Source organism: Tachysurus vachellii, chromosome 18 (genome assembly GCF_030014155.1).
Source record: "Tachysurus vachellii isolate PV-2020 chromosome 18, HZAU_Pvac_v1, whole genome shotgun sequence".
Taxonomy (NCBI): Eukaryota; Metazoa; Chordata; class Actinopteri; order Siluriformes; family Bagridae; genus Tachysurus; species Tachysurus vachellii.
The window spans coordinates 18,027,182-18,039,722 of record NC_083477.1 but is presented as its reverse complement, the minus strand read 5'-3'; the positions used below and the strand labels follow the sequence as shown (position 1 = coordinate 18,039,722).

Here is a 12,541-nt window from a genome sequence, read left to right as displayed (position 1 = left end):
TTTACAATTTACAAAATATTATATATTATTATATATTTTATTATTTATTGATTATTATTAAGAGTTGAATCATGTTCGTTTTTGTTTGAAAGAAAAAGAAAATAGACATTTTTCCAACTTTCCCACAAATACTTAAGATTTACATTTATAGAAATTCTACAAAAAATATTTTTCCAACACCATGATGACGGCTTCATTTAAGCATTGCAGTATTTTGAATATTTAAAAATAAAGCTGAAGATAAATAACTCTAAACATTAGCTCTAGGTTAATCAAGAAATCTATAAGAAGCATATCCTCTGTTTCCTGTGGATGTTGGTGTAGATGTAAAATATCACAAACAGAGATATCAGGATGATGATTTCAAAGAGCCACACAGACACAAACACCATGAAACCTGAAAGAGAGAAAGAGCATGAAAATAAAGTCAGTACATACCGTTAGCCTCAGGGAGGGAATGAGCACATACAGTACAGGAATGTAAGAACATCAGAGAAATAGAGGAACTGAAAGACTTAACATTATTATACTGTGTTGAAAAAGCAAAAAATGTCATATTAAGCAGATTATTTAGTCAAACGCAACAATCGAAACTGCTGCTATTAAATCTTTCTATAAATAGGTACTTCCTCTCTATTGACTTTTGCTGTATTTATTATATTTAAATGTTGGATCACTTTAATGAATGAGTGTTTTCCTTCGCCCACAAGCTACCTATCTAATAGCTCACTTTTGCCTGCCTGAAAGTAAAAAGCATCCCCTAGGACACCAGTCCCCATGTCCGTCTCTTGTCTCAACCAAATCTGCAGACAACAGGATCCTGAAACTGCAAATCCGGAAGCATGGTAGGTTTCGGGTCAAAGTTAAGGAATGATGAGACTTACCATCAGTAGAATGTGCAGAAGTAGGTTCTGAAAAATATATTGAAATTTATAATTGGTATGCTTTTCAACTGCAGGTTATATGCATATAAGAACCATTATTTATGTAGGCATCTTTAAGTAGCTTTTGAAATGTGCTGTATTTATTATAATTTATTTGTCTGTTGTTAACTCTGTCACTCCTCCTATTGGACACATACAGTAGGGATGATTGTCAGTGCGTTTCCTGCATCCCCTGTTTTTTGTCTTTGCCATTCCTGACTATATAATTTGCGCTTGATTTTTCTATTGTTTCTTCTTTCTCTGTTTGACAAACAACTTCAGTCAATATCTGTAACGCCCTCTAACAAAACCCACTGATAACAGAATAAAGTTTTATCACTACAGAACACAATAAATTATAGCAAAGCTAACCAACTATTAATGCACGTATTTACACAATGTAAAGGGTGGTTTGAATTAGTTTAAAAATTAGTTTGTTAATTTTGTTGCAAAATAGGACAACTATGTTCATTAGTGTCACGGCGCAGGACAAAGGCGAGTGAGGATCCAAATGCAGATTTTAAAGTTTAATAGTCCAAAAACACAAGAAACAGCTAAACAGAAAGAACAGAACAGGGCAGAACACAGAGCTTACAGGAAACAGGAAACAGGAAACAGGCACACCAACATCCAACAACGACCAACACCAGGGAAGTGGACAAACAGTATATATATCAAACAGGAACCAATCACAGAGCAGAGACAATCAGAGACTAAGACAACACACCTGAAGGAGAGAAGGAGTACAATGAATGTCCATGGAAACCAAAGAGTGGGCGGAGCAAACAATTAACCACAGGAAAAGACAGCAGACAGAAACAGGACAGAAACACAGACAGACTCATTACAGAGCCCCCCCCTAGGAGTGGATTCCAGACACTCCAACGCAGAACCGGAGGGCGGTGGAGCGGAGGCGGAACAGGGGGCGGGAAGGCGGGCCAGGTCCATGGGGCGGCAGAGGGCAGGGCGGAGCCGGCAGAGCTGGAGGCCAGGGCGGAGCCGGCAGAGCAGGGGGCCAGGGCGGAGCCAGTAGAGCAGGAGGCCAGGGCGGAGCCGGCAGAGCCAGCGACCAGAGCGGGACTGGAGACCAGGGTGGCGCCGCAGGCAGAGTCAGCGACCAGAGCAGGACCGGAGGCCAGGGTGGAGCCGCAGGCAGAGTCAGCGACCAGAGCAGAGTTGGCGGCCAGGGTGGTGCTGGAGGCGCTTTGAACCTATAAGGATGGACAGGAGAGGGAGAGACTGACAGAGACAGGGAGACAATACTGGGGACTGATAGAGCAGATAGGCAGAGCCATTCGGTATCAAGCCCTTCAGGCAGGACAGAGAGTCTACGGGGCTTGGGCGCAACCATACACGCTGGTTCCGTCGACCCGGTTGGTTCGGCTGGTTCTGTCGACCTGGTAGGCCCGGCTGGTTCTGTTGACCCGGTCGGTTCCGTTGACCCGGTCGGTCCGGCTGGCTCGGTTGACCCGGTCGGTCCCATCAACCCGGTCGGTTCGGCTGGTTCTGTCGACCTGGTAGGACCGGCTGGTTCTGTTGACCCGGTCGGTCCCGTTGACCCGGTCGGTCCGGCTGGCTCGGTTGACCCGGTCGGTCCCATCGACCCGGTCGGTCCGGCTGGTTCTGTCGACCCGGTCGGTTCCGTCGACCCGGTCGGCCCGGTCAGTTCCGGTGTCTCAGCGGGTTCGGGTGCTTCAGCAGGTTCGGGTGCTCCGGCCAGTTCAGGCACTTCAGCAGGTTCAGGCACTTCAGCAGGTTCGGGCGCTTCGGCAGGTTCCGGCGCCTCGGCAGGTTCGGGCGCCTCGGCAGGTTCGGGCGCCTCGGCAGGTTCGGGCGCTTCGGCAGGTTCGGGCGCTTCGGCAGATTCAGGCGCTTCAGGTTCATGTGCTTCGGCAGGTTCGGGCGCTTCGGCAGGTTCGGGCGCTTCGGCAGGTTCGGGCGCTTCGGCAGGTTCGGGCGCTTCGGCAGGTTCGGGCGCTTCGGCAGGTTCGGGCGCTTCGGCAGGTTCGGGCGCTTCAACAGATTCGGGCGCTTCAGGTTCATGTGCTTCAGGAGGTTCGGGCGCTTCGGCAGGTTCGTGCGCTTCAACAGATTCGGGCGCTTCAACAGATTCGGGCGCTTCAGGTTCATGTGCTTCGGTAGGTTCGGGCGCTTCAGGTGCCTTCGGTGCTCCAGCCGGTGCCGTAGGGATGCCGGCCGCCCGGACCGACGCCATCGGGGTGTCCGCCAGCTTGGCGATCAGCCGGTTCCCCCGGGCCTCGCCCGAGCTTTCCGGTCTGGCACCCATGTGGACGGGTTCGGTCACTGGTGTGCACAGGTCTGGGTCGGACCGAGGTACGGTAGGGGCCTCGGGCGTCCGTGGCTGGCCTGGCTCCACAGCCCACGGACCCCGACGCCTTCTGCCCCCCCCCAAAAAATATTTAGGGCCGGTGTCCGACTCTGTCCTGTGCACGGTTAGGGAGGACCCGCCCAGGAGCAACGCTATGTTGGCCAGGTCCGTGAAAGGCCCCACCTCTTGGCCCAATGGCACTAGGTAGCGCAGCCCGTCCTTCAATCCATGCCGGAAGATGTCCTTAAGGGCCCTCTCCCCAAAATCCACCTGATTGCATAAGTCCAGGAATACCTCCGTATACTCCTCAATTGGGGAATCCCCCTGATACAAACAAAACAAAATGTCTGCTGGATCCATGTGGTTGGTCGTTCTGTCACGGCGCAGGACAAAGGCGAGTGAGGATCCAAATGCAGATTTTAAAGTTTAATAGTCCAAAAACACAAGAAACAGCTAAACAGAAAGAACAGAACAGGGCAGAACACAGAGCTTACAGGAAACAGGAAACAGGAAACAGGAAACAGGCACACCAACATCCAACATCTAACAACGACCAACACCAGGGAAGTGGACAAACAGAGTATATATATCAAACAGGAACCAATCACAGAGCAGAGACAATCAGAGACTAAGACAACATACCTGAAGGAGAGAAGGAGTACAATGAATGTCCATGGAAACCAAAGAGTGGGCGGAGCAAACAATTAACCACAGGAAAAGACAGCAGACAGAAACAGGACAGAAACACAGACAGACTCATTACAATTAGAACATCAGAAGTGCAAACTTTAAATGTGCAAGTAACTTTTTTTATGATGAGATTAGAGGTTGTGTGGTCCTACCTTCAATGTTCACTGGTTAGTATCATAGTTTTATTATCATTAACAAACTGCCATCTTGAGAGACGTGGTGTTGGTGGGGAACTTTAGGTTTTTCTATATGTTAAAATTAAACTAGTGGTCTTTAGGTCAAACCCATCCTCCCAGGGCAATTGCAGGTGCAATTGTTGTCCCACAGCTACATAACATGGATTCCTCTGAGTATATCTACAGGCAATATGATCCTGAAACAGCAAACCTGCAGAGGTTATTGAGAACCAGATTTTACGATTTCTGTACTCTTCAGCATCTGGTGTAGAGGGACGCTTTATGGGAATATGACACCCATCAATGCAGCCAATGACTCCAGGGAAATTGCCAGATTCATAGAACTGCACCTCGTAGATGGCTTGGGTAGCAGTATCAGGGAACTTGATGTAGTCATTTTTTAGTTTACATATAGCATTGCAGACTTTGTGGACTGTTTTGCACACTGTTGTTCACACAAATCTCCTGTTTCAGGATGGAATGTTCCACATGCCAAAAACCTCAAGGTAATCAGTATTTGTAGGAGGGATAGGCCTTCCCCTTAAAGAGTGAGATGAAAGCCTTGGTTCAAGCAAAATAATTTTGTTGGCTACATTTTGTTTGTACATACGAAAAACGGTCATGATAGTTAATTTCATCAAACTCGTTCAGTGGGTTGCTCCTGTCTATAATTGCCCGCCTATCTGGTCTTGGTGCTACCCTTTCATCATCAACTTGGAGGCTAACATCAGTTAATCTGAAGTTAAACCTGGCCAGAGGCAACAAACAAAAGAAACCTGTAGCCAATGAGCAGAAAGGGGCGAGTCTTGTCAATATGCAGCGGAGAGAGTGTTTAGTGCGCATGTCTGACATTAGCCAAAAACGATTGAAAGATTAATATGTCGGATAAAAACGAAAAGTGAAAAAAGGCTTACGATAAGGCAAGAAGCAGGACCCGTGTTAATATAGGATCAGCTTTCCAGCGCTGGAGAGAACTGAACGTCTTCCAGGTGAAACGGATCTAAACCTTTCACGGTACAACACACAATACTACAAAAACACATTTGACCTGTATTACCATAGTATTACTCATTGAGTTCATTTATTGATAAAAATATCTCCTCGACCAGCTGCCCCAGAAGGTTCCGCCATAATAGTTGCCTGGGTTGTGTATGTATGTGTGGGGCGGAGCTAAAACAGGGGTGACACCCATTTGGGTTAAGGGCGTGTTTGTTTTGCTGATTTCAAATGTCAAAATTGGCTTTCAAACATCATGCACCCCACCTTTAATCCAGTTTAAATGTGCATTTAATTCTAAGATTAGTGTTAATCCCTGTCCGAGAAACCACCCCTCAGTGAAACTGATTTTCTTAGGATTTTTTGTTCCTTAAATTATTATTTGGTTGATGAAGGCATTCAGAGATAAAAACTATATATTTTATATTTTTGAATATTCATTAAAAGATGATTGATGATCTGGGATTGGGTGGGGTTAATCACTAGTCTCTATAGAAGTGGGTGGGATTAGTCTGTGGATGAGTAAAGAGAATTACTCAGTAGTGCCTGTCAATAGTGGGGGTTAACATTTATTAGAAGGTACAAGGAGAAATCAAACTTGTGAAGTAGCAAGTGGGATTATTAAAGACTGTGTATGGGGACTGTCAAGGCTGTCCTCAGGATGAGTTGGGATCTGGCTGCTTTGTCTCTGTGTTCCAAAACTGCTGCATTGGATTTTTATTCATCAAATCATTCTTTATAAAAGACAGACTCACCAGAACATTGGTGGCGTTCAGCAGTATCGTGGTAATGGCTGACATGGTTTTCAACATAGCATGATTTTCTACATCTACTGGTCATTTCTCCAGGTGGGGGGAGTGTGTTAAAGTCAGAAGTCCAGCTGAAGTGAAGGTTGTCTCCATCAGCAGAACAGTTCACTTTCATGACTCCAGAGGACAAGCAGCTGTACGACATTTTCACTGAGGACACCTGAGCTGTAGATTAGAGATAAACACCTCAGAATAAATTACTAAACACATTATCAAACCAGAAATACAAGAACAAATCAGAAAAACAGCAACATAATCTCAAATCAGAAAGAAGTAGAGGAAAAATGATGTTCAGCAAACACAGAGGAAGACTTCATATATGAGCCTAACAAAGTTTGTCTGAAAAAAGTCTATCTTAAGATAATATCTTAATATCTACCTAATAACTTGTCTTACTGTAGATTTTCTAATTAATATCCTCAGCTTTACATTTTTTATGTTTACTTCACATTTTTTATGTTTAAAAACAAGACAATAGAGGTAAGAATGATCATTCACATCAAACATTATCAATTTTTTTAAATAAATCGCATCTGAAAAGTGTTTTTTGTCCCTCACACACACCACATTATCTGAAACCTAGCAAGAGTCCTGAAGGAACTTTGCTCATATATAATATGATATATGATGTTGTTTTGTTAATAATATAAAATTATACATTTATGAAATAACGTGTAGTGTGCTGTGTGAAGTGATTAGAGGTTGTGTGGTCCTATCTTCAATGTTCACCTGGAGAATAGATTTGCATTTAATTGTCCCTTTTCCATCGAAGATGTTTAAAGTGTATGTTCCAGAGTCGCTCCTCTCTGCACTGGTTAGTATCATAGTTTTATTATCATTAACAAACTGCCATCTTGGGAGACGTGGTGTTGGTGGGGAACTGTGGGTTTTTCTATATCTTAAAATTAACCTAGTGGCCTGTAGGTCAAACCCATCCTCCCAGGGCATTTGCAGGTGCAGTCGTTGTCCCACAGCTACATAACACGGTTTAATCTGATTAAATCTACAGACATGATCCTGAAACTGTGAACCTGCAGAGGAAGAAAAAATCATCAGCATTCTGTTAATATTATTGCAAACTGAAACACACCTCTGATCTGTGTAAACTTCAAAATTGTTTCTCTCTTTCTCTTTCTCTCTCTCTCTCTCTCTTTCAATATACATGATTACAGCGCCACTTAGTGTATATAACAACTGTTTATATGCTGTTTTCCTTTTTGTTTTCTTTGATATGATGCAAAAAAAAAAAAAAAATTGTTCATGAGTGTGTGTGATATCGTGCCTTAAGAATGAACTCCTGAGGTTTTACACCCCATGGGCAGAAACTTGGTTAATCAGTCAGCCAAGTCAATGTGTTTTTTTGTTGTTTTTTTAAAAGTCTACATATACATTTCAAATTTGTTCCATATTGTAATAATGAATTTAAAACATAAGAAACAAATAAATAATGAATCAGTGATTTTCAATCATTTTTACATTTATTCCTAACTACAGACTACCTGCATTAAGATACATTCATCTGAAAAAAACATGGAAAATGTTAAACTCAGGATTTCAGGATTAAATGAATGGGTTGTACTAACAAACAAAGGCAGATCTAAGTGCAGATTCGATTTATTATATAATGTGCAAAAAAGAGCTAAATATATGAAGCAGGACAACTCTAAACAAAAACACTAGGAATGAAAAGATACAAACATGAGGACAAGGATGAGACACACTGTAGCATCAACAGTAACAAGACCAAGACACAATGAGAAAACAGGAACTTAAATGATGTGGCACTAAAGTGATAATCCAACACAGGAGAACGTGATCATGGGGGAAATGGGAAACACAACAATGATGAGACCTAAAAAGGAACAGGCTGTTGTGAGAGGTTTATCAGAATCAGAATCAGAGTATGGTTTATTGGCCAAGTGTGTTGATACACACAAGGAATTTAGTTCCAGCTGTTTGTGACTCTTAAAAGTACAGATATAAATAACACTATACTATACATTTAGTTTGGACTATACAAGACGAGACTAGACCCTGTATGACCATGTAAGTATGAGTGAGAAAAATATTTCCTCAGACAAGGTGAACAAACCACAGGGCTGCTTTACCACTTTCAAGTCAAGGGGTGTAGATGGTCTATGAACTTCCTGTTTCTCAGTAAAGTGGTAATAGTTAATAGTCTAATATTAATCTTGAATTTTGGATTCTATTAATCTTTATATTATTCTTTATAATAACATTTTGTTCTATGTTTATGTTCTGTAAAGCTGCTTTGAGACAATGTCAATTGTAAAAAGTGATAAAAAAAGAAATTAAATTGAATTGAATTGAGTAGATCTGTAAAAGAAGCTTCATCTTGCTTTTGTAGTCGTTCATCACTCTGATCCAAGATCTCCATCAAGTACAGAGAGAGGATTGTTTTCTGGACAAAATGAGAATACAGGTCATTTTTGGAGTCCTGTTGATTTACACCCACGTTGTCATGGGTAAGTTTTATCCTCTAATAATGCATGATTCATTTATTTACTACATGTGCAGTTGTACAGTTTCTGCTTTATGAAATGAGAAATGGTCTAAATGTAGTTTAAACCTGTGAGATCAGATATCAGTAAATCGGTCAGCTTTTAATGAACACTTCCTGCACTTCAAAAGTAGAGAATGTTTTTTTTTTCTGTGAATGACTTCATCAATCAATTTATGTTTTAGTGAAAAATAAGACTTTCATAGGCTCTAAACTGTATAATATATAATTTAATATATAATAATTCAGATCCAAATTAATTTCCATCATCAGTGTTAAGATGAAACGGACCCAGATGCAGGATAGACAAATAAACGGGGTTTAATAACAGAAGTACACAAAACATAACACGGACTAGAGACAGGACAAGACAACAGTAGATTCCGCACTGCACAAGGCAACACGGCACAGTTAAATACAAAAGACAATAAGACACGATTAGGAACAGGTGTGGAGACAGGGAGGAGCAGACAAAGGCGGGGCAGACACGTGACAAGGAACGTAAACAAATGCACATGGCCAAAAGTCCGGGCTGAGGCCTGGAGCCTGTTTCAGAAAGCGGGTTAAGTGAAAACTCTGAGTAAGTTAACCCTGAAATGAGGGAAACTCTGGGTTTTCCGTTTCAGAAAGGGAGGTAAGTTAAACCCGAGAAAGCAGGTTAAGTTAAGGCCGTTTCTGAAAGAGAGGTAACTTATGTTCAGAGTCAGTTACCATAGTAACTTACTCTGTGAACCTAACCTGGTCGGGAGCAGGTTTTCTTCAGTAAACCCAGAGTTTCTTTCAGTCTCCTCACCTTTTTAAAGGGGAAGCGACGTTTAAACACCTCATTCATTGCCCACATTTGTTACGCAGTTCGCAGCAAAGCGACTGTAGGATGTGGTAGCTCAGTGGTTAAGGTGTTGGACTACTGCTCAGAAGGTCAGGGGTTCAAATCCCAGGTCCACTATAGTTTTTGTGAACACAATTTCTCAGTTGTATAAAGGGGGTAAGGCGGTCTGCTAAATGGCATAAATGTAAAAAGGAATGAAGTGGCGTGTCCTTTTTTGGACGATCCTGTTGATGAAGAGTCTGTATTAATTTTTTTGAGCCCAGAGTGGATTTTTGTCACATCCCTATGCATTTTTATTTGAGCAATACCGTTTTTCTTTACAGTCAATTAGATCCATAATCTCATCCATCCTTACATCAGCCATCGCGGCCGTGCTCTTACATCCGAGCAGATGCTTTACGTTGCCTTAGGTGTCTTTGCAAATTGTAGTTTTGTGTATAACATCGGGGATGCAGGACATATTAGTAAGGCTACTGTTTGCAGAGCGGTCAGGAAAGTGTGCCTCGCTCTTAAGCGCTTTCTGACAATTTTTGTGTTGTTTCCTGATAAAATAAAATTCTGTTCTTCTGGTTTCACCTCTGATATTATAACAGTTGGGAATTTACTCTAAAATAGTTCTTAATTACTAACTACAAATTACATCTTCAGCCAGTCTAATTAGATTAATGTAATAATTACTATCTCTAGAAAGTATTGGTTTACTTACTTATTAATTACTTTCTAAATCCCAAATCAACCTCAACCACTTGGACAATAAGGAGAGACAAGAAATAAACAATATACAATTGCATGAATTAACCTTGAATTGAACAAAGTGTGTAACTAGAGGGAGAAGTTTACATTAAAAATATAACTTTTGAAGGTATATATATATATATATATATATATATATATATATATATATATATATATATATAACAGTGGATTTAACATCAAATTTTAAAAGGTGTATTTTAAAAATGTATATAATATATATATAAGAATCCATTTTTAAAATACACCTTTTAAAATTTGATGATAAATCCACTATTGTTTTATACAGCAGTGTTGCTTTTTTTTTAAAGACGTGTAAGCACTTCCGGTTCTGCTGACGAGAAATATGCACTTTTCTTTTGTCTGACGCTGTTGCACTTAACTCAGAGTCAGTCAACTTAGTGTTGTTAAACTAACTCTTTTCAGCTGTTCTATAACCGAAAACTCAGAGTTTCCCATCTCAGGGTTTGTCAACTCAGAGTTCAAGTTTAAACTCGGAGTTGGTTAAACCTCCTTTCTGAGACGGCCCCCTCACAACTTAATTATTTACTTAAATAATAACTCAGAGAAGATACTGTTTTGAAGTTTACACAGATCAGAGGTGTGTTTTAGTTACAATACTATTAACAGAATGCTGATGATTTTTTCTTCCTCTGCAGGTTCACTGTTTCAGGATCATGTTGTCTGTAGATTTAATCAGAGTTATCAGTGTTATGTAGCTGTGGGACAACGACTGCACCTGCAAATGCCGCTGGAGGATATGTTTGACCTAAAGACCACTGGTTTAATTTTAAAATATAGAAAACAACGTCCCACACCAACACCAACAAAATATTTCCCAAGATGGCAGTTTGTTAATGATAATAAAACTATGATACTAACCAGTGCAGAGAGGAGCGACTCTGGAACATACACTTCAGACATCTTTGATGTAGACGGGACCAGTAAAGGCAGTTATAATCTCCAGGTGAACATTGAAGGTAGGACCACACAACCTCTAATCACATCACACAGCACACTACAGGTTATATCATAAATGTATAAAATATAAACATTCTTAAATGAAAAAAAGTCCTAAATAATCCCACCTGCTCCTTCACAAAATGGATTTCTGCTTGTTGCTCCACTATAAAGTTTAACTGAACTTTTGCTCCCACAGACACTAGTGACTAATCCCACCCACTCCCACAGACACTCTTGAGTAACTCCACCTAGACCCATTGTCTCAGTTGTCTTTTAATGAAAACTCCCTGCATTTCAATACTACAAATTATATATATATATATATATATATATATATATATATATATATATATATATATATATGTATATATACACACATATATATATATATATATATATATATATATATATATATATATATACACACATATATATATATATATATATATATATATATATATATATATATATATATATATATATGTATATATATATATATATATATTTTTTTTTTTTTTTTTTTACTCATTAATATTTTATAAATGACATGTTGACATACAGAATTGATCCTAATGCTTAACCCTGTGCAGACTTTTCTTTTCCATCATCACTGTTAACATGCAGCTTTAAAAGGCGTCTAATGCAAGCTAACAAAAATATGTAATGTCTACAAGCTTCAGTTTATATTTTATTGGATATTTTATGTGTTAATGAAATGGTGCATCATCTATATTGTGTCGTTTTTCATGCTTTGTAAATAATTACAATGTTAGTCTTTGAATGATGTTAATTTAATGGGAACACCATTTTCAGTGACAGACAACAGTTTGCTGTAAAATCCCTTATTTATCAATTAATCACTGATGCTGTTATCATTATGGTTTCTCTCCCATTTTAAAATCCATAAAAATAAAATCCATCAAACAAATAAATCAATTAAAGAAGACAAAAAAGGAAGCCTTGAAGTTTACACAGATCAGAGGTGTGTTTCAGTTTGCAATAATATTAACAGAATGCTGATGATTTTTTTCTTCCTCTGCAGGTTCACTGTGTCAGGATCATGATGTCTGTAGATTTAATCAGAGTTATCAGTGTTATGTAGCTGTGGGACAACGACTGCACCTGCAAATGCCGCTGGAGGATGGGTTTGACCTAAAGACACCTAGTTTCAATTTAACATATAGAAAAACCCAAAGTTCCCCACCAACACCAAGACCACATCTCCCAAGATGGCAGTTTGTTAATGATAATAAAACTATGATACTAACCAGTGCAGAGAGGAGCGACTCTGGAACATACACTTTAACCATCTTTGATGGAGATGGGAGAAGTAAAGGCAGTTCTACTCTCCAGGTGAACATTGAAGGTAGGACCACACAACCTCTAATCACATCACACATCACACTACAAGTTATTTCATACATGTATAAAATATAAACATTCATCCACACTATAGTCTCTCTATTTATTTAAATATTTTAATATTTATTTTTGCAAGTGAGGCTCCATCTAATTAAAAATGTAGAAATCTACATATTAACCAAACAACAAA

The 12,541-nt window shown here is 40.1% G+C and overlaps 1 protein-coding gene across 1 annotated transcript in view; it reads right to left on the bottom strand.

Moving 5' to 3' along the window:
- Positions 1–12,541, bottom strand: part of LOC132861210 (uncharacterized) — a 192,152-nt gene that overhangs the window by 141,299 nt on the left and 38,312 nt on the right. The window contains exon 5 of the mRNA XM_060892620.1: positions 6,933–6,954. Coding sequence (XP_060748603.1) covers positions 6,933–6,954 — 22 coding nt within the window. The remainder of the gene's footprint in view (positions 1–6,932; positions 6,955–12,541) is intronic.